Consider the following 27,829-nt stretch of genomic DNA (forward strand, 5'->3'; position numbering starts at 1 on the left):
CTGTGTGGGTCTCAGGGAAAACACCGACAGAATAACAACACGCCGCAGAGCCAGGCAGCTTTCATTACTTTGGAGTGCCTGCACTTGCTCATAACCTGGATTTACACACTGCAAATCCTCTGATCTGATTACCTCCAGTGATCACGTAAAACACCGGCTTTAAACTCTTTGCCTCAGTGATAAAACAGCCACTTTGATTCACAACGACACATTCACAATAAAGTATACTGTAAACGTACCTGTCCGCAGCCGGGGGCATTGCACACAAACGGCCTGTCGTCTCCCATATTTCATGCAGCTCAGCTAAGCTGGGGAGAAAGGAGAGAAGAGGAAATTGTTAAATAAGCTAAAAAAAAAATATATAATATTAAAAATCTCAAGAGCAGAAGCAGCCCTCTGCAGGACCGTCATTAATCACAGGGAAGGAGGATCTCCTTGTGCCCTAGATCGCCATCAGGGAAGAGAAATTAATCCAACCCGAGTTTAAGTAAGGCTTCGGAGGGCCTGGCTGATTTTTCACGTACAAAGTGGAAGAGGCAGCGTGGCTGGAAGGGCTCATTGGGAACCGTGACAGTGCGACAGCGCGGGCCACCGGCCAGGACACGAGCACTTGTCCATGCCTGGGCTCCCGCCAAGGCCCCACCAGCGGCTCTCTGGAGGGCCTGGCCACTTTCTGCTCTCCGCATCTCAGTTTTGTAGAATCACAGAAAGGCCTAGGTTGAAAAGGACCTTAAAGATCATCTTTTCAACCCCACAGGGTTGCCAACCACTAGAGCAGGTTGCCCAGAGCCGCATCCAGCCTGGCCTTGAATGCCTCCAGGGATGGGGCATCCACAACCTCCCTGGGCAACCCATTCCAGTGCCTCACCACCCTCTGAGGGAAAAACTTCCCCCTAATATCTAAACTAAATCTCCTGTCTTAGTTTAAAACCATTCCCCCTTGTCCTATCCCTATCAACTCATGTAAACAGGCGTTCCCCCTCCTGTGTGTACGCTCCCTTCAAGTAGGCCGCAATGACGCTCCCTTCAGGTACTGCAAGGCCACAACGAGGTCTCCCCAGAACCTTCTCCAAGCTAAACGAGCCCAATTCCCTCAACATTTCCTCACAGGAGAGGTGCCCCAGCTCTCTGATCATCTTTGTGGCCCTCCTCTGGACCCGCTCCAAGAGCTCCACATCCTTCTCGTGCTGGGGGCCCCAGGCCTGCACGCAGTGCTCCAGGTGGGGGTCTCACAAGAGCAGAGCAGAAGGGATAATCATCACCCTCTCCCTGCTGGCCTCGCCTTTTTTAATGCAGCCCAGGGCATAGTTGGCCTTCCAGGCCAACCTGCTGGCTCATGTCCAGCTTCTCATCCAGCAGGACCCCTAAGTCCTTCTCCACAGAGCTGCTCTCGAGGTCTTCTTTGCCCAGTCTATGTATTTCTATATATTTTATCTCCTGCAGGACGGGGACAACGCTTATCTTTCATAAAGAGGTGCCCAAGCCCAGCAAAGATGCACAAAACATCCCGACAGCCACAGGTGGAGGGTGTCAAGGCTGCTGCTTCATCCTCCCCTCAGATTGAGGGTAGGAAGCACGGACACACGAGCAGAGATGGTGACAATCTCCAGAAGGAAAAAAAAAAAAAAAAGAAAAACGCACAAGCAAGAAGCGAGCAAATAAATCCAAGTCCTCTCTACGTACAAGTTATATTTTCAATGGGAGAGAGCTAAAATTTGTCATTTAATTAATTAAGGGATTATAGGAGTGGTGCTCCGTTTTACAAGGCAATAATCTGGCTCCCTAGTGGGTAAACTACAAGGCTGGTGGCAGGGGTAGTTTATCACAGATTATAGCCAAGGATAACAAAACACTCAGTCCTATTATGCTACAAGTGAAGCTATTCTTATTAATAAAAAAAAAAAAATAAGAGTAAATAAAGTAACCCCCACCACCTCAAATTCAAGAAATAATGGTTCCCTCCACCCACTGATATTTTTACAGCAGGATTTTAAAAAGCCATAATAAACCAAATGCTATCTCTTCGGGGGGTTTACTGCACGAGCACGTTCTGGCTGCTCGCGTTGCTTCCAGCATCTCCTCCTCCGAGTTCAGCGCTTGGCTCCAGCCACGCATGTCAGCCTGCTACAGCCAAGAGCAGAAACGAAACCAGACCGCGGCCAGAAGGCATTCACGGAGACACAGGCTCTTTTAGCCAGCCTTTTGCATTTCTAACCATGAACGCACGCACGCACGCACGCGCCGAGCGGCGGCGGGAGGGTGGGGAGACTTGTTATTTTTAGGAGCTATATGAGAAAGTGTCCGAAGAACGCGACTTCACGGCACAGGGCGAGCGCACGGGCTGCAGAGAACAGCCCCCTTTTGCTTTTCGTAAAAAAGACACACATATACGTCTTGCTTCATAATAAAAAAGGCTATTTTTCGATGCTTACAGCTGAAGTGGGTGGCGACACGAGGTGGAATTCCCCACCCCGAGCCCTGGTTCGGCCACGGCACAACCCAGCAACAACCAAAAGCTAGCAGCAAGGAGCTGCCAGCCCTTCTCCCCCAAAAGGGAGACGTCCACGACACCAGGCCGTGTTTGGATTTATTAAGCAAAACGCCAGGGCCTATGCAAACACGGGCTCACAAAGGATAAATAGCCCTCTCACAAATGTAACGGGCGAGCGGCCAAAACCTCCCTAGCACAGGGCAAACTTCACAATACAGGCAATGAACACGGCCAGGAACAGCCCAGCAGCCCCCCAGGAAAACCCCCAGAACTGGGATGGGGCTGGCAGAACTCGAGGGTGCCACCAGCCCTGTGCTAGAAGATTAAATCCTGACGAAGGCCAGCCTGGGTCACCCAGAGAGATGGGTCTCAATGAGAACTCGTGAAAAAAGAGGAGTTGGCACCATTCTGAACTTCCCCCAAGCTTCCCACTGGGAACTCGAGTAGTGGGCATGCTGCTTCTGCTGCTAAACACGCAGGGACCTCACCTGCATCCTTCCACAACCGACTGCATCTCCTCCAAGTGGAATTGCTTTGGTGCACCTGCTGTGTCCTACTGGAGGTAACCCAGCAGCTGCCACCGCCTGCTCTGAAGGCACAGAGAGCTGAGGATGTTCTACATGTACAAACAGCCTCTACCAAGGAGAGACGAGGAGGTTAAATGTTCCTGTACCACCGAACCACTGCTCAGATCAACTCCCTGACGCTGCAAAGAATGAAAGCAGAAAATTCTCGAAACAGATTTTATCACCAGCACTTGAGGTCCAGAAGGACTGCATCTAAACCTTCAGTTACGGCCGCAAGCTGGAGTCAAGAGACAGGGCTTCAGCCTTTACTATGGAGTCCTAGCAGAAGGTAACCCAATTAACACTTTTTCTGTAAGAAAATAACAGAAATCGGATCAGACATGAAGGACACATCAGCTAGAAAACTACTAGTTATTTTACTGTCTGTGTAACACAGCAGGTGGTAAGACTCCTGTATAGGGATACAGACCAACTGAAGGTCCAACAACTGCTCTTTTGGGCAGTTTTGGGGCTTGTTTTACCCCTCCCAACAGCCAATCTTCCTTTTTGCCTCTCTTCCTCGCCCCTAAGGGACAAGGATGTGTCCCACAACACTCGGCACAGCCAAGGCTCCCCGGAGCTGCAGGCAGCGTTGTCCATCACGCTTGGAGGTGGAAGAGGCATCGCTTCCAGCCTTCTTAGTCTGCATTTAGTCAATGACACGTGCAGGCTTCAACGAGTTGCTTCCTGCCTCCAAAGCGAGGGGCACAAGTTTGCACTCGTGGGGGCTCCCAGGTCAGTGTTTGAGCAGCACTCTGGGGGTGTAAATAGCAGGGAGCATCCTGAGAGCTGGCAACACGAGAGCCTGGGAGCTCCTCCTGGAGTCCTTGTGGCCAGGTACGCCAGCGAGGAGGCTGTGCCATCATGCTTGGAGCCTGCTCCCCCCAAAAAAACCCAAAACCTCAATTCCTCTGCCAGTCCACACCGCAGTCAGCAACCGTCAGCGATGACGATGCTCCAAGGCAAGAGCTGTGGCACAGAGGCAGCAGCGAAGTCACCGAGCTTTGAAGGAGAGTTGCAATGCCCCTTGCTGCCAGAAGCAGCCTGGTGCTGGAAGGCTTTAAATTGCCCTCGAATGTTTAAGCTCCGGCGTGTGGGATGAGGTTGGGGATGGATTTGTTTCATCAACAAACAAAGCTTATTGTTCAGCACGTAGCATAATTATCGCAGAGGGAGACTGCTGTATTTCGCAGGGCAGACGATGCTGTGCTGCTTTAATTAACACAGGTCAGGGATCCGTCCTTAAGCAGCTTGCTGCCTTCACCAGTAAGAAAAACACGAGGTAGGCAGACCCCGAAGTTCATGCTTCTGATGCAGATAAAAGCTGTTTGAGAAGTTAAAGAAATGGATCAGCTGTCACTTCTCGGGGTTTTGATAACCCGAAGCGAAACAGAGGCAGGAAAACAAAACAAAAACCCAGCGGCGTTTCAGGCTGCCTGCCAGCTCCTTCTGATAGCATAACAAGCAGCTCTATTAAAAAAAATTGGGGACTAACACGCTGCAAAACCCTCAGTTTACTTGATCTTGCAAAGTGTCAAGAGGATTCACTCATTCTTTACAGAAAGATTTAGCTGCTCGTTCAGTACGGAATATGACTGGTATGTACATACATGTGCTCAGATTTATATCACATTTAGCCAGGATAAATTGCTTCAATAAATTCTTTTCTTAAGAACAGGCAGAATAAGCAGATGATTGGATACTGGGAACACATTCTCATCCCTCTTCCTGCAGCCGCGGGACAGTATTTCACTGTTTTGATGATTTTTAGCATGTTGGAAACAGCAAGGGGAAGCAAAGAAATGCAGACAGATTACTGAAGCGTGCTTCAAAGTTCTGTCAGCACAGACCTGACAAGCAGCTGCCGTCTCATGGAAGACTAAAAAAGACACTTTCTAGCAAAGGCGACCGCGCTCCACGAGCCCGTATGTGTTTTTCTCTCTCTGGCATCACTAACTCACGCTATATTTGCATGCAAATAACCTCCAGGCTGTCTGCAAGGAAGAAGTAAACCCAAAGCCACACTTCACAGCAGTCTCAAGTGCGTGTCGTGCTGCTAATCGAGCACCCCTCGGATTTTGCACAGGGTGTTTAAGAGCACAAATTTTCTGAAGAGGAGCTGGTACAGAGCAGCGCTCTCAAGGGGAGCAACTCCTCTGCAGCACGCACAGCGGGCAGAAAAACAGAACAAACACGAGCTTTGCTTCCAGGGCTGCACCTGCCCTACAGCAGACCTCATTCCCACCTGCAGTTACAACTTGTAATCCCTCACCAACTTGTAATTCCTCGCCAGAGCAACTGCAGAGGATGTTTGCAAAGGGGCCAAGCGCAGCCAGAACAGCCACAACTCCACCACTTCTCCAGCGCCGCTTATCCACGGGTGTCAGCACCGACAGAGCAATGACGACTTTTTCCTGAAGTTTATCTTGTTCTCTGTTCATCGGGGACATCGCCTCTTCCTCCTTCTGGCAGGGAGATAAATGAGGAGTATTACGTGAAGTGGCTCGGGGCACGCCAGGGCTGACATCAAGGTGACACAGGAGGCGCGGGGCTCTTCTGCATGAAGTGAGGCACGGCCCTTGTCCTATTCCCAGCTCTGCCACTGCTTTGTGTGATGATCTTGGGCACCCCGCTTCCAAATGCTCCACGGCCTGAGAAAATGAAGCCTCGGGAGGTTAAACATTGGCCACGCAGGCTCCGTTTGCTCAATTGCTGCACGAACCGTGTTTGCAGGGTGTGAAGATGCTTAAAGCTGTGGTTCCACAAGGAACTCGCCCACGGAGCCTTTTGGTGCTTCGGATCCTTCACTGGGAGGGATTGCATGCGTTTGTAAAAGCAAAAGTAAATCAAGTCACAGATGATGCATAATAAAGCTAAGGATTTTGTAAATGTCCATTAACACGAGCACATTTTGGACAGCCTCACTGATAGCAGAGGGCTTCCATTAAGTCCTGAAGAACTAGGAGACATCGTTTTGGAGATGATTATTGGTCTGATGACGAAAGGATAGGAGACGATCTACTTGATTTTGAGGTTTTGGAAAATCTGAGTCAGGAGTGTGAACGCGGCGACGCAGCCACCACATCACCTCTGTGTGCAGCGCGCCAAGCCTGCTGCAGATTGCCTAATAAATAATTCCGTCAGCAGACCCACCTGAAACCTGCCGGGAGAATTCCCTCGCGAAGAGTCGAGAGAATTAAAAAAGAAAACCCTCAAACAAATCAAAATATCAAATTAGCACCTACAGAACTCAAAACCGTACAGAATCCCCTCAGAGGCGTTGAGGCTCCCTCAGTGACAAATCTATCACGGGCTCAACCCGGGCACGAGAAGGCTCAAAGCTCAGAGCCGTCTCCTTTGGAGGCTGCTTTGCTCTTCCCCTTCCCTGTGGCTCTGCCGAATAATGAGCGGAGGCGCTGGGATGGGAAGCCCTCCTGCTCTTGCGTGTAAATTTTTCCTGAAAACAGGAAAATTCGGCCTTTTCCCACTGAATTTCTCCATCACCCCTGCTGCCCACCAACAGCCACACGCCATCGTCCCAGCCCCATACCACCTCCCTGGCCAAGAGCATCAGTAAATGGAGATTGCTACATTTACTATACGTATATTTACTCTACATTTACTATATATTTACTCGTAAATCCCAGTAAGCGCTAACAAAAGGTGGGATTTTTGAATTCAGCAACGAGCCATGATTGAGGTGGGAAGTTCCAAAGAGGTTAAAAACGATGCCTGTGTTCATATACAGAAAGGATGAGGCTGAGTATTTTAAAACACGCATTTTACACACCTAAACGAGCTCTTGGTACTTACTGGAACCTCTCCTTCCTGCCCAACTCAACGCCTGAACATCCCACCGGGTCCCCTGTTCACGACTGGGACACTGCTCTGGGGAGAAGCTCGTTTTGCTTACCTCAGTAATGAAAATTTCCACTTTTTTTTTTAAAGTTTAAGTCTTCCTACAGATATTAAAGTCAGCCCATATGCTGCTTTCCCCCTGGTATACCAGTCCATAAACCCAAGTAGTCCCAAAGCACGTTAACTAGCCCATTAAGAAAAAAACTCAGCCCGTTATCCTAGTCTAGACAGACACCTAGGGGTAATATTTTAAGTCCCTTACAAGGGATTAGATGTACTACATGCATCAACAACAGCAATGAAAGACCAGCCTTCCTGAAAAGGATTTCCCCCAGGACGCGTGTTGGCACCTCGTGGAAGCCATTTTAAAAAAAAAAAAAAAAAACCTTCCATTTGGAAGCAGTTTAGGGAAAGAGGCAAAAAGGATGCGGGTTTTTGGGCATTGCCTGGCCCTTCATCCATGCCCTGCATCCTTCCCCGGGCACTGACCTAGCTCCAGAGAGGCTCAGGGTTTCTGAGCTGCGTCTCCAGTCCTGGTTTTTGGTCGGCAGCACAAGCCTGATGCCACAAATGGCTCGAGCCGGGCTCTTGGCCTCCTTTGATGTTGTTTCCACAAGCACAGGTCCCTACAAACATCCCGCGTTCCTCGGGGCGAGCACAACGGCCCCAAGCCCGTGGCAGGACGCAGGTAGGAGCGGCGCGGCTCCTCGTAAAGCTTCCCCGGACCTGTTCCAGCTGAATCACCCCCAAGTACTTGAGGTCTGAAAGCAGTCGCGAGCCAAGATCTGGAGCTCTGAGTCATGCCTCCGCTGGTCTGCAACAGTCACGAGCAACCTCAACCACGAAGCGAGATGACAGCCCCCCAAAATCCTGCCGGTCCCATTTCCCCTCCCACACCCAGCTTCCCCTACAGACAGCACCTCCCGCACCCAACACCGGCACCCCCCCAGCTCCCACCACCCTGAAAACATTTTTTTCTGGATCACCTCAACCCCCACATCAAAAAAAACACACCACCACAAAACTCGTCCTTAAATCTGAAGATGGAAGAAACGCCCCGGCCACTTACTGCTGAACGTTGGGGGATAGAGATAGAATGAAAAACGCTCTAAAAATAAGGCCCTATTGTTGTCCTTGCATGTGACTATTGTTATTGCAGGAATGCTTGCGCCCAACACTCTTACATCTGTGTCTTGCAAGACAAGCTGAAATACTTCAAATCCCAGAGAATGCTCGGGTGGCTGCAAAAATTGTTCTGCTTTGGGTTTGCCAACACAGCCCCGCAGCACAGCTCCCTGCTCCAGCAGGAACGAGCTTCCTCGTATACCAACACGAGCGCATTTATGGTTTATTCCCATAAATCATACGGATAAACTTTACATTAATATGACCACAAAATTAAAGCTAGAGGTTGCACCAGCTATGCAACAAAACCAGAAGAGCTGCAGAGCCGCCTCCTAAAAATAGGCTGAAAGTGGAACAGAAAACAAAAGCCAACGGCGTGCTCCGCTGCCACGAGCCTCCCTCTGCCACCACGTACTTGCCTAGGAGGTGAAGAACGAGCAGGAAAATGCGTTAGGAGGAAAACTGCCCCAGGCAGGGACATCAAGAGGCACCTAGGGAGCTGCCTGTAAGTCAGGAGAAGGCAGTCAGGGAAAGGTGCAGTGCAGAAACAAAAGGGCTCTTAGCTTCCAGCAGATAAACGTGCGCCCAGGTACCCTGGAGCATCCCTTGCTCCACGTTGCAGCCGTGCAGGAGTTTACCCCCAGTCATTTTGCAGCCTCCAGTAAAAGGTTTTGGGGTTTTGGTCCCCCCCACTGCACTCTTGTGCCCCTCAGGCTTGCAGCCTCCAAAAGAAAGAACGGTTGCTCAAGTGCTGCAGTGAGAAAAGGGGCAGTTTAGGGAATTTCAGCACAGTTTAGGGAATTTCAGCACAGTTTAGGGAATTTCAGCACAGTTTAGGGAATTTTGTTTGAAAAGTCTGCCCAGAGTTATAGATACGGTGGGAAAGGGGGCGAGGAAAAAATCAGACAAACCAGGCAGGGGAACTGTGCCGGTGCCTTGGCTTTGGGAGCCGGCACCGCGGTGGCACTCAGCACCCCAAGAAGGCTCTCACCAGGGCTCCAGGGCTCCGAAATTTGTCTATTTGCAAGGAAAAAGAGGGTGCCCGAACAGTGCAGTGCAGCTTGGCACAGGTTCGAACTGTTTGGCTCTCCCAGATCAAAAAGCACCCTTCGCAGTCAGACCTAAAACTCATCACGGACGTGCAGCAACAAGCCTGAGCAGAGGTGCAGCTAAAGGTAAGGTGTCTTTCCACCGACAGGCAGCACAGAAAACCTGTTTGCCATCGTCCCAGGCTGTTAAATAGGGCAAAGAGTTTTCAAGAAGGGTGGAGGACCCGGAGCAGGCTGCAGCTTCTGTAAGAAAATGACAGCGCTTAACCGACAGCAGCAGCAACAGCAGCGCTCAATCCGAAACGCTGCTCTTATAATAATCCCTATATTTACCAAAAAATGAGGAAAAAGGCTTCTCATGGAAGGCTTTGTCAGCTGGGATCACCACGAGGCACGACCCGGGTACCAGTGCTCGGAGGGCCAGCAAAAGGCTGCCTTCTGCCTTCTCCTCCATCACGGCACCGTGCTCCTCGCCGTCCTGCTTCTGGCACGCCGGCTTAACGTGAGAGGTAAAACAGAGCTAGGAGTTAACTTTTTTTACGAGACTGAGCTACATGGGATTAATTCTCGCAGACTAATGAGTCACAAGGCCATCCCAGATCAATTTGGGTAACTTTGTTGAGACCTGGGAGCTATGCCAAGAGCATTAACAACCAGAGCCACGATACAAACAAGCCTATTCAAACACAAATGGGGCTCAAGACACTAGCCCAAGCCCCAAGGACAGGCAGTACACTGCTACTGGGAAGAAGAGATAAAACCACAATAAACTAGATTATTATAGATGGCTGCACAGAATCTGTGCTGCAGCATACATCTTCCTACAGAGGAATACACAAGATCGCAGGCGCAGAATCCGTAATTGCCGCTGGGAGCTGGAACGGGAAGGGGGAAGGTTCACAGCAATCAAAAACCCAAACTGCTTTTGGATAAGTACGAGGGAAAGAAAGTCGGAGCAAGATGGCCATTTCTGCTCCGCTATCCAAACGAGAAGGAAGTGCAAGGCACTGCCCCAGGCTTTCAAAAATAGTAAGAGATTTCCCACTAAAATGCAAGGAAGGAAACATGTTGCTTTGAGACTGTTCCAGGAAAGGCTCTTTATTATTTGTCTAAGTGCAGTCATTAACAGCTCTCTGCCGCGAGTTTCCTGACCATCAGAATGAAGATTCGGGACACTGGGCTCTGCTTGGGTTGGGATCAGCAGGGTCACAGAGGCAGCAGCCCCCCGAAAAAGCACGGAGCGGGTCCGATCCTTCCCACTGCACTCGGCTGGGGTTTGGTGCTGGCATTCCCCACGCGACCCTGGGTTAACACCCAACGGTGCTGGGATGATGCACAGCACCACGATCCATCGTAAGGTGCAATGAAGTGGTCAACCTCTTCCTTTATAAAAAAAGGGGAAAAAAGCAGCATTTCACTCTTAGATTTCCACGTTCAGTGTCAGCCCTACGAGGGAGGCGGGTGAGGTGCCCAACCTGCCCTCAGGCCCTTTCCAAACTCAGCTTGGCCCCTAATCTCTCCTGGGGAGCGGCTGCTGACTCTCCAACTAAATGAGGTGCCTGCGGGGCTTTAGGAAAGCAGCTCGTTCCACACCCTTGGGTGCCCAGATCTCCGTTTGTCACCGCCTGCTCTCCGCCCGGAGGCATTTGGAGAGCTTTTCGGTTTCGCAGGGAGGCCCCCAGCAAGCTGAGAGCTTGCAGGCTGCTGCGAGCCCTTGGCTTTGATTTCGGAGTTATTCCGGGGTGCGAGGGAAGGAGCGAGAACGCCTGCTCTGGAACCAACCAGCTAAAAACTGTCAGCTGGGAAGGAGCGCCAAGAGCTGATGCTGTGAGATCTGCTTCGGAGGCATAACGCCCCGATTCTTCCTGAGCCTGATAAAGCAAAACCCAACTGCATAAACGGTGCAGGAACATCGGCAAGGAACTCGCTGGAGATAGGTCTCCAGCAGACACAAGGCATTAGGATTGAACCTACACGCAGGGTGAAAGCAAAGTCCAACCACGACCCTTCTGATTGTGCCTTTTTGGGCGCTCAGCAGTGCTCGCAGAGGATCCCCTGACCGTGAGAGTGTCCCCCCGGTACCAGGGAGGCTGTCGAGGTGATAAAATCCAAGATGCACTGCTTAAATCCTCGCTTCTTGCTTGCAGGAGCCTTGCAACAGCCCTGGAGCTGCACCACTCCTGCGAGCATCCTTATCAGAAGCACGACCTTTCCTACCAGCCGTGAAGTTTGGCCCCAAAACGACTTAAAGAGCAGCTATCAGCACGACGAGGAACAAATTAACAGCCCGGCTGCAAACAAGGGGTATTTCCACCTGCTTTCGGGAAGGGGTCAAACCTCACATGAAGCAAGAGCCACGAACCGGAGGCGTCCTCCTCCTCCTGACACGCAGGCGATGGGACAGGGAGGCACTGGCGGCGTCCTGTCAGACCCAAAACAAACTCCAGCAAAAGGATTAACGCGGGCCCCAACCCAGTGCATCAGCCACAGCGACCTAGCAGAGCCTAAAAAAGCTTTTCCCAGTGGTTAGATCAACAAACCCCCTCGCTGGGAGCTCCAGCCGGCCACAATGCCTTTTTTCCCAGCCCAGCTTCCACCAGTCCTCCCAGCTCGCCCTGCTTAAAACTTTTACAAACAGCAACGGGGTCCCAGTTACCATAACAAGAAGCCTCCTTCGGTAACGTTGGGGTCTGGCAGGATAAAATAAAAGGAGCCTCGATGTCCAAGAGCCTCCTGGAGCTGGCTGGGCTCCAAATCAGATCTGACCTGGCCTCTGCCTCGGGTGTGAGGTGTTGGAGGAGCCTGCACGTCCCCGGCAGCACTCGGGGAAGGACCCCGGGGTTTTATTCTAGAGCTGCTGAAAGGCAAAACCAAGAACCAGAAGCTCGAATCCTCTCCGGGCTCCCTCCTGCTAGCGCCAGGCTGGGGCACCCTGGGGTGCAGAGAGCTCCAGGGGTGGCTGTTGGAGGTGTGAGGGGGGTGAGACTTCCCCTGGCTGCCAGCACGCACCCTCCTGCTCCTCTTTTTGGAGGAAAATTCCTGCAGGATAAGAAGCTGCTGCTCCTCAGGTACCCACCGCAGCTCATCCCGGCGCATCTTTGCTGTCCCAGCAGCAAGGTTGCTCTAGTTAGGTGCCAAGCACCAGATTTCAAACACAAAGAGGCATCTGGCCAGCAGGTCTAGGAGCCTTTGATGAGCACAAGGCAAAACCCAACGTAAACCAGCAAGTCAGCAGCTTCCCCAGGCAAGACGATGGAGAAAGATCATCTCGACACCACGACCCCATTACTCATCCGCCAGAACTGCGCTTCCCCTTCCAGTTTCTGGAGAAAAGGAGGATGCAGAACATCCCTGAGGTGTTTGAGTTCAGCACCCAGGTGCTGCCAGTTCCTCATCCACTGCCTGCTCCGGGACCTCCTCCAGCACAGGAGGAGCTCCTCCAAGCCCCTACCAGAGGTACATTTGTCCCAGAAAGCAAGGTGACAACCACCTGAGCGTGAACCCAGAGTGATAACAGGCGAGGGCACGCTCGTATCCGGAGCTGAGCCAACGTGGCACGGCGCAAACCCTCCCCACAATCTCCAACATCCGAATTTTCCCCCCTTCATTCAACCAAGAGAACCCTTGCAGCCTGCAGAGATGCTCGGAACTGACCACCAGGCAGGGAAAGGTTTTGGCATCGCCTCCAGCAGGCTCAGGTTCGTGGCACCGTCACCCAGGGGGAGCAGGAGCTCTAAAAAAGCACACGGGCAGCCTCGGGATCTCGGGTTGCCTCGTGCTCCTTCATTAGCGACGATACATCTCCAGCTACACACGTCTTCACAGCAGGGACAACATATTGCAAGAGATCTACTGCAGGAGAGAGGAATAATTCAAGTTTAAGAACAGGAGAAAAACCTAAGAGAGCCACTGCTTCTTACTGAGCAGGGATAATTACAAGAAAGCCATGACAAGCCTTGGAGAGCGCGTTGTTTTATCGAGGAAATGCCTAAGTGACCTAGAAACTGAAGTCCCATTTCCTGAAATTATTTATCCGCTTAAGAGCCCGCGTTTCAACGAAAGTGAGAAAGAAAAGCTGTCGAAAATGGGACTTGGGAGCCCGAGTCAAACCTGAGCAAATTCTCCCTACGACTGCGTGCGGATGGTTTTAAAGAGATCAAAGTCAAGGCTGCACGGAGCCGAGAACAGGGGAGCCTCTTTTGTAAGCGACCTCCTATGGACAAAACGCTCGCCCATGAATTAAAATAACTGGAGCAGCATCCGAGGGATAGGGGACAGAAAGGCACGAAGCACTTGTGTGTGTGCAGGGTCATAAAATAAAAATATTTTGTCCCACCTGTTATTATTTATACCGCACACGGGCATTTTTATTATTTTTTTTTAGCATTCAAAGGCACACACGTTTTACGGCGTCATTATTTGATACGCGAGCCCGAAAATCAGAGGGGAGCAAGAAATATTCCAAACGTGAGCCAGGTCTCGGAGTTCGGTCCGTGGCTCTGAGCGGTTTCGCTGGAGCTGCCTTCTGCCCGAGGAGCGAGGGCGTTTTGGTGGCGAAGCAAGCAGTGATTTCCCCCAATTTCGCACAACTCAAGAGGTGAAACCTCACAGCAGCATTTTGGGATCACCCAAAATCTCGCTTCCAAAGCCTGCAAAGGATTTCCAGCGCCTTTGGCTGGGGCCAGGCTCGGTGGCACCGCTGGAAACGGGGCTGTTTTTAAAAGCTGCCTGGTTGAAATAATTGCAAGCATCATCTGCTCGGCGAGCGGAGCGTTTGTTCCCCGCGTTTCAGCAGACTCAGCACCAGGCAGAAGTATTTGGCAGAAAATCCGAGAGCCGTGCTCTGCTCTGTGTCAGGTTTACTCGCTTTGGAAACGGTTGAAGGGTGTAAGAGAGCCCCGGCTGGTTCCCCAGGTATAAATACACCCCGCTGGGTATTGCTGATTCCCCAGCACTGCCAAGTCCACCTCCAGCCAAGTCCTTAATGCACTGAAGTTTATGAAAGACTATTTTTTTTTGTTGTTTTTAAATATTATTTTTAATAGTAACGACGGTATTCGGAGCGAGGTCTCTGCCAGCCAGGGCTGAAAACATCTCCAAGAAGCGAAAGAAAAAAAGGGGGAAAGAAATAAAAAGCGAGCTGTGTAAGGGCTCTGCCAGCAGCAGCACTGCAAGCGCGGCTGCGTGTCCCCAAAAGGCAGGGAAGTGGTGAACCCTGCAGCTTTACCTGACCTAAAACACCAGCATTTTGTACCAAAGGAGCTGGAGAGTCCCTTTTTTGGGAGAAAGGGGGAAAAACGCCTTCACACAGCTTCTCCTTTAGGGTTTGCTCGGTCGCATCACAAGGAGAGCTCAGATGCCAGCCCCACAGAGAGTGCACAGGGAAATCCCTGAGCTCGTCCCCTGCTTGCGTTTGGGGACAGAAGAGGAAAAAGGGGGCAGGAAAATCACCACCACCACCCCAGCCAAGTGTGCAGAGGGCTCAGAAGGAAGAGGAGCCACCCCAAAAGCTCATCCCACTACGTGTTTAGCCTGCGTCAAAACCCAGCACAGCCCTGGGGAACCAAACCGCCTTGGAGCTGTTCGAGGCACCGAATTCATCCCGTTTTGAGAACAAACGTCCAACTTTGGCATGCCTTAAAAAGCAGCACGTGCTACAAAAAGGCCACAGCCCGGTGGGTTTCTGCGTTAGAAGAAACCTGCCAGGGTTTCTTTTGTGCCAAGCGAGCAAGGAACCTCTCGGAGGATGAGGCTGAACTTCAGAGACCCAGTTACACCAGAGTCCTAAACCAACCAAAAAACACACAGCAAGAATCAGCCCCAAAGAGGGAGAACAGGGACCAGAGGAACGTCAGAGCTTGGGGACACCACCCCATGGGGACACAGCACCTGGAGACACAGCCAGGACACCCCAACCCCATCCTGCAGCGTGCTTGGACCCACGTAGCATCATCTCCTCCAGCCCCCACGGCTCCCGGGGCCGTGCAGGGGCAAACCCGAAATTTTTAGGGCTGGGCAAAGCCACGAAGAGAAGCGGAGGAGGGAGCGGGATGAAGGGACGGCGACTCGCTGCAGGCTTTTGTTTCCTTCCCTACGTGCAGCTTCCTACACACCTCCAACAAAGAGCTGCCACTTGCTGGCTCCCCAGGGGAACCCCGGCCCCGTTCACGTCTCAGCCTCCGCTCCTCAGCGCTCGCCCATTGTGTTACGAGTTCCTTGAAGCCAAAAAAAAAACAAGAAACGGGGTTATTTTAACACCGGGTGGGGAAAAAAAAAGAAAAAGAAAGAAGTTACAGGAAGCAACAGGTCCCTAATCCTGCAGGTTTGTTACAAAAAGCATTTTCTACCCATGCTGGGAAGCCCTCGCAAAGCGCGAGCGGTGTTCGGGTGCTGAACGCTTGGAGGAGGAGCAGAAAATCTGGCCTCATTTCTAGGTGCTAGAACGTCAACCAAAAAAATAAATGAGAAGAGGCCCGAGCCAGTCAGGAGGATAAATAAAAGCAAGCAGAACGCAATAAAGCATCACACGTGATGCAGCAGCAAACGAATCCAACCCCAAACCCAAGCCAGAGATCCTCTGGGCGAACACCCGCTGCAGAAACCCCCGCGGGGGCTGCCAGGAGCTCACCACGTTTCGTTTCAGCCCTTTCAAAAGCGTTTTTACCATGAAGAGGCAGCAAAAGGCGCTGGGCTAGGATGGTCCCAGCTGGCCCGAGCGCTGCTGCACGCCCTGGAAGGGCTCCTGGGGCTCCCAGGCAGCTCGTGGCGTGGTGCTGGTGGATGTCACCGGCTCAAGGAGGCTGGAAAAGGGACTCGCTTCCATCCCCACAGCGTCCAGCTGCTCTCGGAGCTCCCCATCTCCCAAAAACAGCCCAAGGAAACCTCCTGCCCGCCCCACGCCACATCCACAACCCCTCTTCCAGCTGCCCTGAGATCGTTCACCAACATCCCAGGGGTTTTCGGAAGAGGCATGGATGAAGATGCTACCGAGAAGTTAAGATTCCCGAAATCCTTTTATTTTTGCCAGCTCCTACCCCACGTGTCTGTGGGATCACTGCCGCTGCAGGATTTGTGCCACGCGCTTCCCAGCTCACCTGGACCGCGAACTGCCCCTGCTTAAGGACGGCAACGGCGCCTGTGACGCACCGGGACGGGCTGAGCCACCAAAAGTGAGACCCAACGGGGCTCAGCACCAAGTTTGCTTCCACCTGACAGCTCCATAAATCACGCAGGGATAAAAAAAATCCCAGCACTACACGCGTACGGTGGGCAACGCTGGAGAAGAGCGGACAAGAAGAGACCCTGAGGAGGTAAAAACGCGAGCAAGAAGCAGCGAAGATGTCAGAAATACCCTTTGGCAGGGGAAAATTAAGTTAAGGAAGGCCAAAAAGCAAGAGGAAGGTTTAACTTGTCCCCAAAATTGGCCAAAAAGCTTCTCCTCCTGCATCCTCCGAGGAGAGGCAGCGCCCCGAGCCCCCGCTACGAAGCGCCGAGCTCTTCGGTAGCAGGATATTGGCAAATTTGGAAGGCATTCAGGAAAACAAGAGTTCGGCAGCTGGAGGGATTGATTTACGCCGAAAGATTAAAATAACTGGGCGTGGAGTCGGGCCGGGCGCTAAGGAAGGTGGACGGGATCATTTTTTTTTTTCGGGTAGTTGACAGGCGAGCGCCAAGGAGCAGAGGAAGCGTTTAGCGCGCCGCAATTAGGCACAACCCGAGGACTGGCACACAATTAAGGAAATTCACGGCGGCGTTATAAAAGATCTCGAGGAGGCGAGGTCCGTCGGGTCCCAAAACAGCCTCTTTTGGCCCAATTTCCAGCCCGGGGCTAGGAGCAGGAGTCAAAAGTCGCCGCCAACCTCGCGCCTCTGCCGCTTTTTGGTTCGTTTGTTTGCAGCTGAAGGCAAACGAGCCCTGCAGCCCACAAAGTGATTAAGGTTGGCACCGCTAATTGCCCCGCTCGGGGGACGGAAGATAAAAACACCTTCAAGGAACGAGGAGCGGGGCTGTTTTGAACCCTCCTCGCCTCCCCAAAACCCGCCTGCTCCAACCCACCTCCCACGCGGGGTTATTCGTAGCCTCCCCCCAAGAAAAAAACCCAAATCCCAAAAAACCTCGGGCAAAACCCCACATTTCGGAGCCGGATTCCCCTCCGGGACCGACCACATCCCGCAGCCAAACTATTTTGCAGGCGGATCGCCAAAAACCAGACGATCCCCTCGGCTCCTCGCCGCCGCACAACCTCCCTACCGTGGCGGGGGGGGGGGGCAAAAGAAACCGGGCACCGCTGCCCCCCGCGAAGGCTCCTGCGCCGAAAACGTCCCTCGAAGGGGCCTGAGCAGGGAAAAGAGCAAAAAATTCCCCGGAAAAAGATAACGGCGAGGGCCAGGCCGGGCGGGAGGAGCCGCGCAGAGCGAGGTTTCGGTGCCCCAAAATGTTTCACCCCGCATCCGGACGAGCTGAGATTTTTTTTATAATTATTATTTTTTATTATTATTTTCCCTGTTGAAGCTGGGGGGGGGAGCCGCACGGACGGTTTTGGGCTCGGGAAGCAGCTCCCAAAACCACGAGGGAGCTGCTGAGTGAAGTCTCGCCCCGTCCACACCCTCCCCAAATTCGGAGCTCCCCAAGAAGCCCCCCCCCCCCTCCGGGGAGCCCCCCCAGCGCCGCGCCAGGCCTGGGCTTTCTCCTTTCGTGCATCTTCCTCCACCCCCTGGGGCTCCCTGAGCCCCCCCCCGGAGGGTATGGGGTGGGCTGAGGGTCCCCAGCACCCCACAGCCGTACCCCAACGCCCCCCCAGGTCACCCCCACGGCCTTTGGACACCCTCAGACCCAGCCCAGCGCCCCCCAGGGAGCCCCGAGTTGAGCTCAGGCCCCCCCCCTGCTCGGGATGGGGGCGCAGGGCAGGGGTCCCCCAGTGCCTGGGGGGGGGGGGGCCCAAAGGGCCTCTCCCATGAATCCGCTGACCCTTGGGGTCCCCATGTCCCAGAATCTGAGGGTCCCCACACCCAAAGGCCCCCCCCCAAACTCTCCAAGGAGCCTCCCAACCCCACATTCCCTTAAGCCCCCCCCCAAAACATCTCCAGGGCCCTACCTGCACTGCCAGACCCCCCTCCCCTCAAAGCCCCCCCAGCTCCACACAAGAGACCCCCCCTCCTTAACACCCCAACCCCTCACCTCCTGCCCTTCAGCAACCCCTGAGGACCCCCCCCAAAACCTGAAACCCCCCCAAACCCTGAAGACCCCCCCTATTCCCAGGACACCCCACAAGGCCCTCCCCCCCCCCAAAGCCCCCCAGCACCCCTAACCTCCCCCACCCCCTAAACACCCCCTTTAGCTCCCTGTTTCCCCATCCCAGCCCCCAAAAGCCCCCTGAATCTTCCCAGGACCCCCCCCCAAGGCCTCCCCCTCCTCCTCACAGCCCCCCCAACCCCCCCCCTACCTCATAACCCCCCCAAAATCCCCTAAATACCCCCTTAGGGCTCAGTTTCCCCAAATCAGACCCCCCCCAAGCCCCCAAATTCTCGGGACGCCCCCTGGGGCCTCCTCCTGGCAGCCCCCCCATACCCCTAAAGCCCCCCCCAGGCCCCTAAAGCCCCCATACTCCCCCTAAAGCCCCCCCCCACCCCTAAAACCCCCCCTTTACCTCTCAGTTTCCCCCATCCCACTCCCCCCGCCCCCCAAATTCCCATGACGCCCCCCTAAGGCCCCCCCCGTACCCCAAATCCCCCCCCTTAACTCCCCCCCCCCCCCATGGGGCCTCCCCCCCTCAGGCACCGCCCGGGCCCCTCGCAGCCCCTCCCCCTCCCCTCAGCCCCGCCCCCCAGGAGGGGCGGCACCCACCCCCTTCCCCGCCCCTCCCACTTTCCCCCTCCCCAGCTTCCTATTGGCCGAGCCGCCCGCCGCTCCGAGCCGAGCGGCGAACCGATTGGCCGGCGGGCCCCGCCACTCAGCGGAGAGGCGGGACGAAGGCGAACGACGGAGGGGGGAGGGGGAGGAGGGGGGAGCGGCTGCCTGAGGAGAACTCGGGGAGAGTTGGGGGGGGGGGGGGCCGGCGGGCAGCGCCCCCCCCCCTCCGTTCTCCGCCTTTCCCGGTTCCCCCCCCCCCCCTCCCCTCCCGCTGGCTCCCGGGGCCGCCCCCTCCGGGCTCGGTGCCCCGCCGGTTACCTCCGGGAGGGCCGCGCCGCCGCTCGCCGCCTCCGGGGCCTTGCGCTGGCTGCGGACGCGCTGGGCCCCCCCCGGCCCCTCCCCTCCCCTCCCCTCCTCCTCCGCCCCCCTCCCCTCCCTCCTCCTCCTCCTCCTCCCCCCCCCCCCCCCCCGCCCCTCACCGAAGTCTCGCGAGATCTCGCCGCGAGGAGCCGCCGCCGATAAGGGGGCGGGGCTATGGGGGAGTGGGCGGGGCGTGAGGCCACGCCCCCTTTTCTCCTCGGGGGAGGCGGCGATGGGGATGTCGCGATAGGGAGAGCGGTGTGATATAGGGGTGTCGCGATAGGGAGGCTGTTGTGAAATGGAGATGGTCACGGCATGGAGGATGTCGTGACGTGGAGGCTGTCGTGACATGGGGCATCGCAGCATGGAGGCTGTCACGACATGGAGACCATCGCGACGTGGAGGCTGTCGTGACACAGAGGGCATCCGGAGGCTGTTGTGACATGAGGGATGTTGTGACATGGAGGGTGTTGCGATACAAGGGACATCGTGACCTGGAGGCCATCGTGACACAGAGGCCATGGCAAAACAGGGGTTATCATGACACAGGGGACATCGTGACATGGAGACCATCACAGCACAGAGGCTGTCACGACACAGGGGATGTCATGACATTGAGGACATCATGCCATGGAGACCCTTGCGACCTGGGATATCGCGACATGGGGGATATCACGACATGGGGGATATCGCGACATCATGAGGGACATCCCCACACAATGGATGCCGGCACCCACTGGGTGCCCCCCAGGGTCACGATCCCATCCCCATCCCCATCCCCCCCGCGGGTGTCCCCACACGCCCCCCACCCCGAGGTGTCCCCCAGGGAGGTGACAGCGGGGCCGCGATGTCCCCGGTGGGGGAGGGTGGGCGACGTCCCCCCCCCCTGGTGCCACCCCGGGGAGGTGACAACGCGCGGGGCCGCCGAGGAGGCACGCGGACACCGGCCCCGTTATCGTTATCCAACCGTCTTTATTCCCGGGGTGTGTGTGTGTATGGGGGGGGGGGGGGAGCGGGGCGCCCCCTGACCCCCCCCCCCCAAATCCTCCCCCGGCAGCCATCGTCCCCGGTGTCCCCTCCGGTGTCCCCGTCACATGGCGAAGAGGATGAGGAAGGCCACCATGAGGCAGAAGAGCCCCATGGCCTCGGAGAGGGCGAAGCCCAGGATGGCGTAGGAGAAGAGCTGCTGCTTCAGCGACGGGTTCCTGCGGGGACGGGGGGGGGGGGGACACGCTCAGCACCCCCCCCCACCGCATAAAAACCCTAAAATGTCCCCAAAATTGTCCCCTTCCTGACCTGGCGTAACCGATGATGAGGCTGCCGAAGACGGTGCCGATGCCGGCCCCGGAACCGGCCACCCCCACGGTGGCGGCGCCGGCCCCGATGAATTTGGCGGCGGTGTCGATGTCGCGACGGGCGGCGCTGGTGGTGACGGCCCTACAGGCACCCGGCCGCGCCTGGGGGGGGGGACACGGGGACATAGGGACATGGGGGGGGGGGACACGGGGTCATGGGGACACAGCCGGTGGGCGGCACCACCCCCTCGTGCCTCAGTTTCCCCCCCCCCCCCAGCTCAACGTGCCCATTTTTGGGGCTGTTTTTGGGGGCCGAGCCCCCTCCGTGCGCCCGTTTTTGGGGTCACCACGGAGCCCTCCCCACCCCATTGTGTCCCCCCCCCAACCCCGTTACCTGCTCGGGGGTGCTCAGGGGGACGGAGAGGGGCTGGCACAGCACCCGCGGGACCCTCCTCACCTGCAAGGCACGGCCACATTTTGGGGGGGGGACACACACAGAGCCCCCCCTGGGGGTGTGTGTCCCCCCCCGTGTCCCCTAACCCAAAACCTGCTTGGGGTTGGGGGCACAAAACCACCTTTAACCCCCCCCCCCCAAGCTGAGCGCCTCTTGTTGATTTCGGAGTGGCCCTAAAAAGGCAAAAAGTGTCCCCAAATGGCCCCCCACCCCCAAAAAAAGCCCCCCCCCCCATGTGTGTCCCCCCCCCACGACCCCACTCACCCAGCGCGGGCGCGGCGACCACCTTGGTGCAGAGCATGGCGGGGGCGGGGGGGGAGCGGCCTCCGGAGCACGGGGGGGTCCTGGGGGGGGGGACAAAGGGGACAAGGGGGGGCACAGAGGGGGGGTGGGACACGTGGCTGGCACCGGGGGGCTGGGGGAGGGGCATTGGAAAGGGGGGGGGACAAAGGGGGCACGGGGGGGGCACAACCTGGGCCTGGAAAGGGACGTGGGGGGGGCAGAATGGGGTAGGAGGGGTGAAACCCCAAAAGGGGGGGGGCAAAATGCAGAGTGAATGGGGGGGGCACCCCAAAATGTAGTGAGTATGGGGGTGACCCTAAATGCAGCGTGAAGGGGGGGTCACCCCAAAATGTCGTGATAACGGGGGTCCCAAAATGCAGAGTGAAGGGGGGGGGTCACCCCAAAATGTAGTGTGAAGGGGGGGGCACCCCAAAATGTTCTGTGAAGGGGAGGGGTCAACCCAAAATGAAGTGGGGGAGGACCCCAAAATGCAGTGATTTATGGGGGTCCCAAAACGCTGTGTAAAAGGGGGGGTCACCCCAAAATATAGTGGGGGGGGCACCCCAAAATGCAGTGAGTATGGGGGGCACCCCAAAACGCAGGGGCTCACCCCCAAATGCAGTTTGAGGCCACCCCAAAACGCAAAGCAAGGGGGAGGGCACCCCAAAATAAATTTGGTGGAGGTCGCCTCAAAATGCAGGGGGAGGATACCCCAAAACGCAGGGATTCGCCCCAAAATGTAGCTGGTGGGGAACAATACCCTAAAATGCAGGGATTCACCCCAAAATGCGGTGTGAGGGGGAGGTGACCCTATAGCGAAGGGGGGGCACCCCAAAACGCAGTTTGAAGGGAAGCTGACCCTAAATGGCCGGGATTCACCCCAAAACGCAGTGTGAGGAGGAGCTGACCCTAAATTCCCGGTTTTCACTCCCAAAACTCAGCGTGAGGGATAAATGACCCCAAACCGCAGGGGTTCGCCCCCAAACTCCCCCCAAACCTCTCCGGGACCCCCCCCAGCCCCGTGTGGGCCCCCCCCGCCCCTCTCCCCCCTCCCCTCCCCTCCCCCTCCCGGTGCCCCCCCCCCCCCCGTTCCTCCCCCCCGGGCCCCCTCACCTGGCGCACCGGCGGCGGGCAGGTCGCGGGGGCGCCGACTGCGCAGGCGCGACCGGAAGCGCGGCCCGGAAGCACCATAGAGAGGGAGGCGGTGCCGCCACCTAGAGCGTCTCCCCCTCCAGGCACGGCGCCACAGCGCCCCCTGCGGGCAGGGAGGAGGCGGCGGCTGAGTGTACCCGGGGGGGCGTGGCCAAGAGGGGGGCGTGGCCAATTGGAGGTGGGGTCAGCGCGGGGGGGCGTGGCCATGGGGAAGGGGCGGGGCTTGCTTGGCGCCCCCTGGCGGCCAAGGGGAGGAAGTGCACCAGGGGGGCGTGCATGGGGGCTGAGGGGTGCACGGGGGGTGTGCACGTTTGCACGCGTGTTTGCACACGCGTGTGAGTATTTGCACGTATCTGCGTGCGTGTGCACACGTAGGGGAGGTGTGCGCATGCGTGTGCAAATGCATGCATGGTGCGTGTGTTTGCAAATGTTTGCATGCGTGTGCACGCGTGTGCATGGGTTTGCATGTGTGTGCAAGCTTTTGCACGCATGCATTTGCATGTGTGCAAATGTTTGTACGTGTGTTTGCGTGTGTGTGCACACATTTGCATGTAAATGCACCTGTGTATGTATTTGTACATATGTATGTGTGCATAGGTTTGCGTGTGTGTGTTTGCACGCGTGTGCATGTTTGCATGTGTGTACCTGTATGCATGCATGTTTGCATGTAGATGCAGCTGTGTGCATATTTACACGTGTGTGCATGCATGTGCACGTGTGTGCATGTGTTTGCACATGCGACTTGTATGCTCACATGTTTGCATGTGCATGCACGTGTGTACAGATTTGCATGCATGCGCATGTGTGTGCTCATGGGTTTGCATGCGTGCATGCGTGTGCATGTATGTGCAAATGTTTGCAAGTGTGCACTTGTGTGCATGTATTTGCACGTGCATGCACATGTGTACATGCATGCACATATTTGAATGTGCGTGCACCTGCGTGCATGTTTGCATGTGCACACGTGTGCACATTTTAATGCGTGTGCTTGCACATGTGTGCACACAAGGCAGAGGGTTGCATTGCTGTCCTTCAGAGCGTGTGGTTGCACACGCGTGTGCACGGGGCTGGAGGGGGGGGGGGGGCCGGGGCCACAGGCTGGGCCCCCCCCGGGGGTGCTGTGTGTATGTGTGTGTGGGGGGGGGCCCAGCCTGGGGCTGTCGGGGGGGATTTATGGGCAGCCCTAATGCGGGAAGCCGTAAAGCCCGAGCGCGCCGCTATTAATTAAATCATTGTTATAATTAACTTTCATTAAAGGAAAATCAATAGCGAGGAGCCGGGCTGGAAGGAGCCCATCCATCCATCCATCCATCCCCCTGTCACTGGGGGGGGGTGAGCACCAGCCCCCCCGACGAACCCAATTCCCCCAGATTTTTCCCCAAACCCCCATTTTTCCTCCCACCCCATTTTTTGGTTATTTTTTCCCCTTTATTCCCTGATTTAAACCCCGGCTCCATTTTGCCGCTGACCTTAACGGCTTAAATTAAAGCGCAATGTTCTGTGCTCCCCCCCCCTTTCCCCGGGGGGGGCCAAGTCCCCGTGTCCCCCCCTCAGCCACCGTTTTAATGTCCCCGGAATGGCTTTGACCTTGCGATTAACAGCGGGCTCGGCGCAGCCACCGCAGTGTGACAGCCCCCCCCCCCGCAAACCCCATTTTGGGTTGATTTCTGGGGAAAAGAGGAGCAACGGGGGAGGTGGGGCGGGTGGGGAAACTGAGGCAGCTTTGTAAGATTCTGGGGAGGGTTTGGGGGGGGTTCAGGTGTTGTCCCCCCCCCCCCTCACCAAGGTCCCTGGCCCTGTCCCAGCTCTGGCGCAGTCGCAGCCGCTGCTGCATCCTAATGAGGCACCGGGGTGGGGACGGGGACATGGGGCCGCTTTGTCCCCCCCCTCAAGGGACCTGCACCCCAATGGGTGGACGGACAGACAGACGGACATGTGCTGGGGGGGGGCTGGCAGGGCTGGGGATGGACAGACGGACGGTATGGACAGGAGGATGGGGGGGCAGGGGGGTGCAGGGACATGGGGACAGAGGGACACGGGGACAGAGGGACATGGGGACGGAGGGACATGGGGATGGACGGACAGACAGCTGGAGGGGGTGGGGGATGCGATGAGGTTCTGCTGGGGGGGGGGACAGGGCCACATCTGGGCACAGCTGGATCTGGGGGTCGATGGCACCGATGCGCACGGCTGGATCCTGGGGGCTGGGGTGGCATCTGGACACGGCCGGGTCCCCAAATCACCGCCACGGCCGGATCCCGGGGACCGACACCACATCTGGGCACAGCTGGATCCCAAAAATCGGTGCCACATCTGGGCACAGCTGGATTTGGGGACCGATGCCACATCTGGGCACAGCTGGATCCCAGGGACCGATGGCACCGCTGTGCACAGCTGGATCCCGGGGGTTTGTTGCCCCCCCCCCCCGTGCACAGCTGGATTTGGGGACCGATGCCACATCTGGGCACAGCTGGATCCCGGTGCCGGGGTGCTTGGGGGGGGGGGGGGTCCCCGGGGGTCGGCTGTGGTTTTGCCAGGGGAGGGTAGAGGGCAGTGGAGGTCCAGCGATGCCGACACCGGACCCAATTTTGGACAGGGGGTGACATTTGGACAGGGGGTGACACCAGGCAGGGGGTGTCACCGGGCAGGGGGTGACACCGGGCAGCGGGTGACCCCCCCAGGACGGACCCCACATCTCCAAGCACAGCAGCACCTTTGGGTGCTCCCCACTCCCTCTCCCCCCATTCCCCTCCCCACCTTCCCACCACCCAAATTTGCCCCCCATCAACCCCACCCAAGGGTGGCACCGAGCCCCCTGGGGGGGGACACACACACTCACAGCCACCCGGTGCCACCGCGTTCCCCCCCCCCCCCGGGCCTGAAATACGGCCCCATAAATCCGTGCCCCGCGGCGGCTCCGTGCTTAATTAGTCCCTGGAAGGAGGTGATTCAGGAGAGCCCAAATGGGATGGCGTCATGCGAGGCATTAAAACGGACGGGGATCGGTGGCTGGCGAGCCAGGAGGAAAAAAAAAAATTAAAATAAAACACGAAGTGGGGGGGTTTCGGGGGGGGATTTGGTTTTTTTTTCCTGCCCCATGGTGATGCGGGCGAAAGGATGGGGGCGAATCCCGAAGCACCCCCAAGGATTTGGGGTGCCTGGGGTAAAATCCTGCCCTGCCACCTGCCCTGTCCCCAAATTTGGGTGTGGGCTTATGGAGGGGGGGGCTTTTGGGGTGCGATAGGGACCCAATGGGACCCCCAAAACCCTCCCAGCACCTCCCCGAGCTGCTCCAGCTCCCGGCCGGCCACAGCGGGTTTCTTTTATTTTTTTATTTATTTATTTATTTTTTATGGGCTTTTTTTTTATGACAAACTTTACTTTACGTTTGACATTTAAAAGCTGATCGGATCTTCCCTCCAGGACAGCAGGAAATGGAGATATTTATTGGGGTCTCGGCGACGCCGGGAGAGCCGCGAGATTTACTCCGACAGCGCGGCCGGATCACGGATCTCGTCCGGGATGCGCCGGGGATGGGGGGGGGACAGCGATTTATCGGGGGCTCGGGGCTTGTTTTACCCCAAAAAAAAGGGGTTGGCAAGAAGGGGGTGAGAGCCTGGGCTGGTTCACCCCACACCCCGGTCCCGTGTGGGGATTCTCCGGTGGCAGGTTTGGGGTTGTGCCGGTCCGGTGCTGCTGTCTGGGAGGGAATGAATTTTTGGGAATTTGGGTTTTGGTCTCTCCACGTGGCTCTGAAGCTCCTCTTTGCCCCCCCAGTGATGGTTTTCTTCCTCCTCAGCTCGCTGGTGTCCCCCGCTTGGGGACAAGCCCGGTGTTGTGGCAGCATTTGGGACCTGGGGACGTGGCCAAGGTCAGGGGTGCTGTGCTGGGGCTGGGGACGGGATTTAGGGAGCGTGTTTGGGACCTGGGGACGTGACCTCGGGTTGGGGACAACACCTCACACCAGGCGTGGTGGCTTCAGGGGGTGCCTTGGGCCAAGGGGACAGCGCCTGGGACATGGGGACAGCGTCTTGGGGTGGTCTCTGGGGCCACATCTCACGGCCTGGACCCAAATTTGGTGCCTAGGGTGGGGACAATGCCCCAAAACGGGGACAGGAACAGGGCTGGGGGACAACACCTGGAGCTGGGACCAACCTCAGACCTGGGGATTTTGGCTCAACGGGGGGACAACACCCGGGGGCTGGTGCCCATTTTGGGGACAACCGGTGGCATTTACGGGGACGGCTGCTTTGGGGTGGGGGGGGACAGGGGACACGGACGGGCCTCGTGCTTCTCCTCTGGCACCAGACGATTTCTCCCGCTCGCCTCCTTGTGCCAGGGCGGCGGTGAAGAGCCCGCCTCGTAAAAAGGCGACGATAAAATATTATCATCGCCTTCCCCCCCGCACGCCGGGGGGGTTTCTGCCTCTAACGAAGGAGCTTGCCCCCCCCCAGCCCCACCCGGGACATCCACGTCTTTATTTGCTGCTTCTTGGCACAAATATTCTTAATATATCTTAATTTTAACATTGCTGAAAAATTTGGGGGGAAGCTGCTGCAGGGAGGGGTGCTGAGAGCATCGGGGGCCGCGGGGTTGGGGTGGGCTTGGGGCTATGGGGGGGGTGAGGGGGGTGAGGGGGGATCAGGAGGGGGCTGGGGGGGTTTGGGGGGGTTTGGGGGGGTTTGGGGGGGTCGGAGGGAGCCCCCCCCAGCTCTCGGTGGGGTTTTTGCCCTTTGCCGTGCGAGCGAGTTTGCAGTTTTGGGGAGAAGCTGGGCACGGCCGCCCCCCCGCCCTTTAATGGGGTCGGCACCGGGTCCGGGGCTGCAGCCACGGGGTGGGAGTGATGACGTCATCGCTCGCCTCGGTGACGTCATCAGGCGTCCCCCGTGTGACGTCAGCAGCCCCCCCCCCCGACCAATCGGAGGGAGGCCGTGGGGTCTCTGGACCAATCCAGCCTCGCCACTTCAGCCCCCCCCAACCAATCCCGGCTCAGGATCTGACCCCCCCAACCCCACCCCCCCTGGGTCCGAGGTGAAATCTGGGGAGAAATCCTCCCAAATTGGGTCCGCTCCAAACCCAAATCCTCTCCCGGTGCCCGGCAGCGCCGCGAAAGCCGGGTTGAGTTTTGGGTGAAAAAGTGCTAATATTGGGACAACGACGCCAGGTTGTGAGCAGAAAACCTCGCTTTTCCCAGCCGCACCAGGAAAGCGGGGCTAAATTTAGTGCTAAAAACCCCAAAAAAGGAGCAGAGCCCCCAACCCCCCCCAAGCACCCCAGCAGGCTCATCGCAGCACCCCCTGCTCCCCCTTGGGGGGAAAAAGGGCGATTTTGGTGCTTTGCTTTTCTGA

At 56.6% G+C, this 27,829-nt stretch overlaps 2 protein-coding genes across 6 annotated transcripts in view; both read right to left on the reverse strand.

The window, feature by feature from the left end:
- Positions 1-19,393, reverse strand: part of LOC137846061 (cyclic AMP-dependent transcription factor ATF-7) — a 63,201-nt gene extending 43,808 nt beyond the window's left edge. For 2 of the 3 annotated variants that reach the window (XM_068663682.1, XM_068663686.1), the window contains exons 1-2: positions 19,257-19,393; positions 240-308 (exon numbers count right to left, since the gene is read on the reverse strand). In XM_068663682.1, the coding sequence (XP_068519783.1) occupies positions 240-287 (48 nt within the window). In that variant the 5' untranslated portion in view covers positions 288-308; positions 19,257-19,393. Of the gene's footprint in view, positions 1-239; positions 309-15,202; positions 15,305-19,256 lie in introns of all 3 variants that reach the window. The other variant, XM_068663683.1, reaches the window with a different exon arrangement.
- Positions 19,394-20,250: 857 nt separating this feature from the next.
- LOC137846062 (ATP synthase F(0) complex subunit C3, mitochondrial-like) lies at positions 20,251-22,568 on the reverse strand. Of its 3 annotated transcripts, none has more exons than XM_068663689.1 (5): positions 22,443-22,568; positions 21,308-21,391; positions 20,988-21,045; positions 20,595-20,755; positions 20,251-20,503 (listed from the first exon to the last, which is right to left on the reverse strand). In XM_068663689.1, exons 2-5 carry the CDS (start codon positions 21,346-21,348, stop codon positions 20,389-20,391), a joined length of 375 nt encoding a protein of 124 aa, XP_068519790.1. In that variant the 5' UTR covers positions 21,349-21,391; positions 22,443-22,568; the 3' UTR covers positions 20,251-20,388. The 3 variants fall into 3 exon arrangements, with proteins under 3 accessions (XP_068519790.1, XP_068519789.1, XP_068519788.1); XM_068663688.1 differs by having other exon boundaries at positions 20,988-21,049; positions 21,312-21,391; positions 22,443-22,567; XM_068663687.1 differs by lacking the exon at positions 21,308-21,391 and having other exon boundaries at positions 20,988-21,050; positions 22,443-22,535.
- Between the last annotated feature and the right edge of the window lie 5,261 nt (positions 22,569-27,829).

This window comes from Anas acuta, chromosome 29 (assembly GCF_963932015.1).
Source record: "Anas acuta chromosome 29, bAnaAcu1.1, whole genome shotgun sequence".
Classification (NCBI taxonomy): domain Eukaryota; kingdom Metazoa; phylum Chordata; class Aves; order Anseriformes; family Anatidae; genus Anas; species Anas acuta.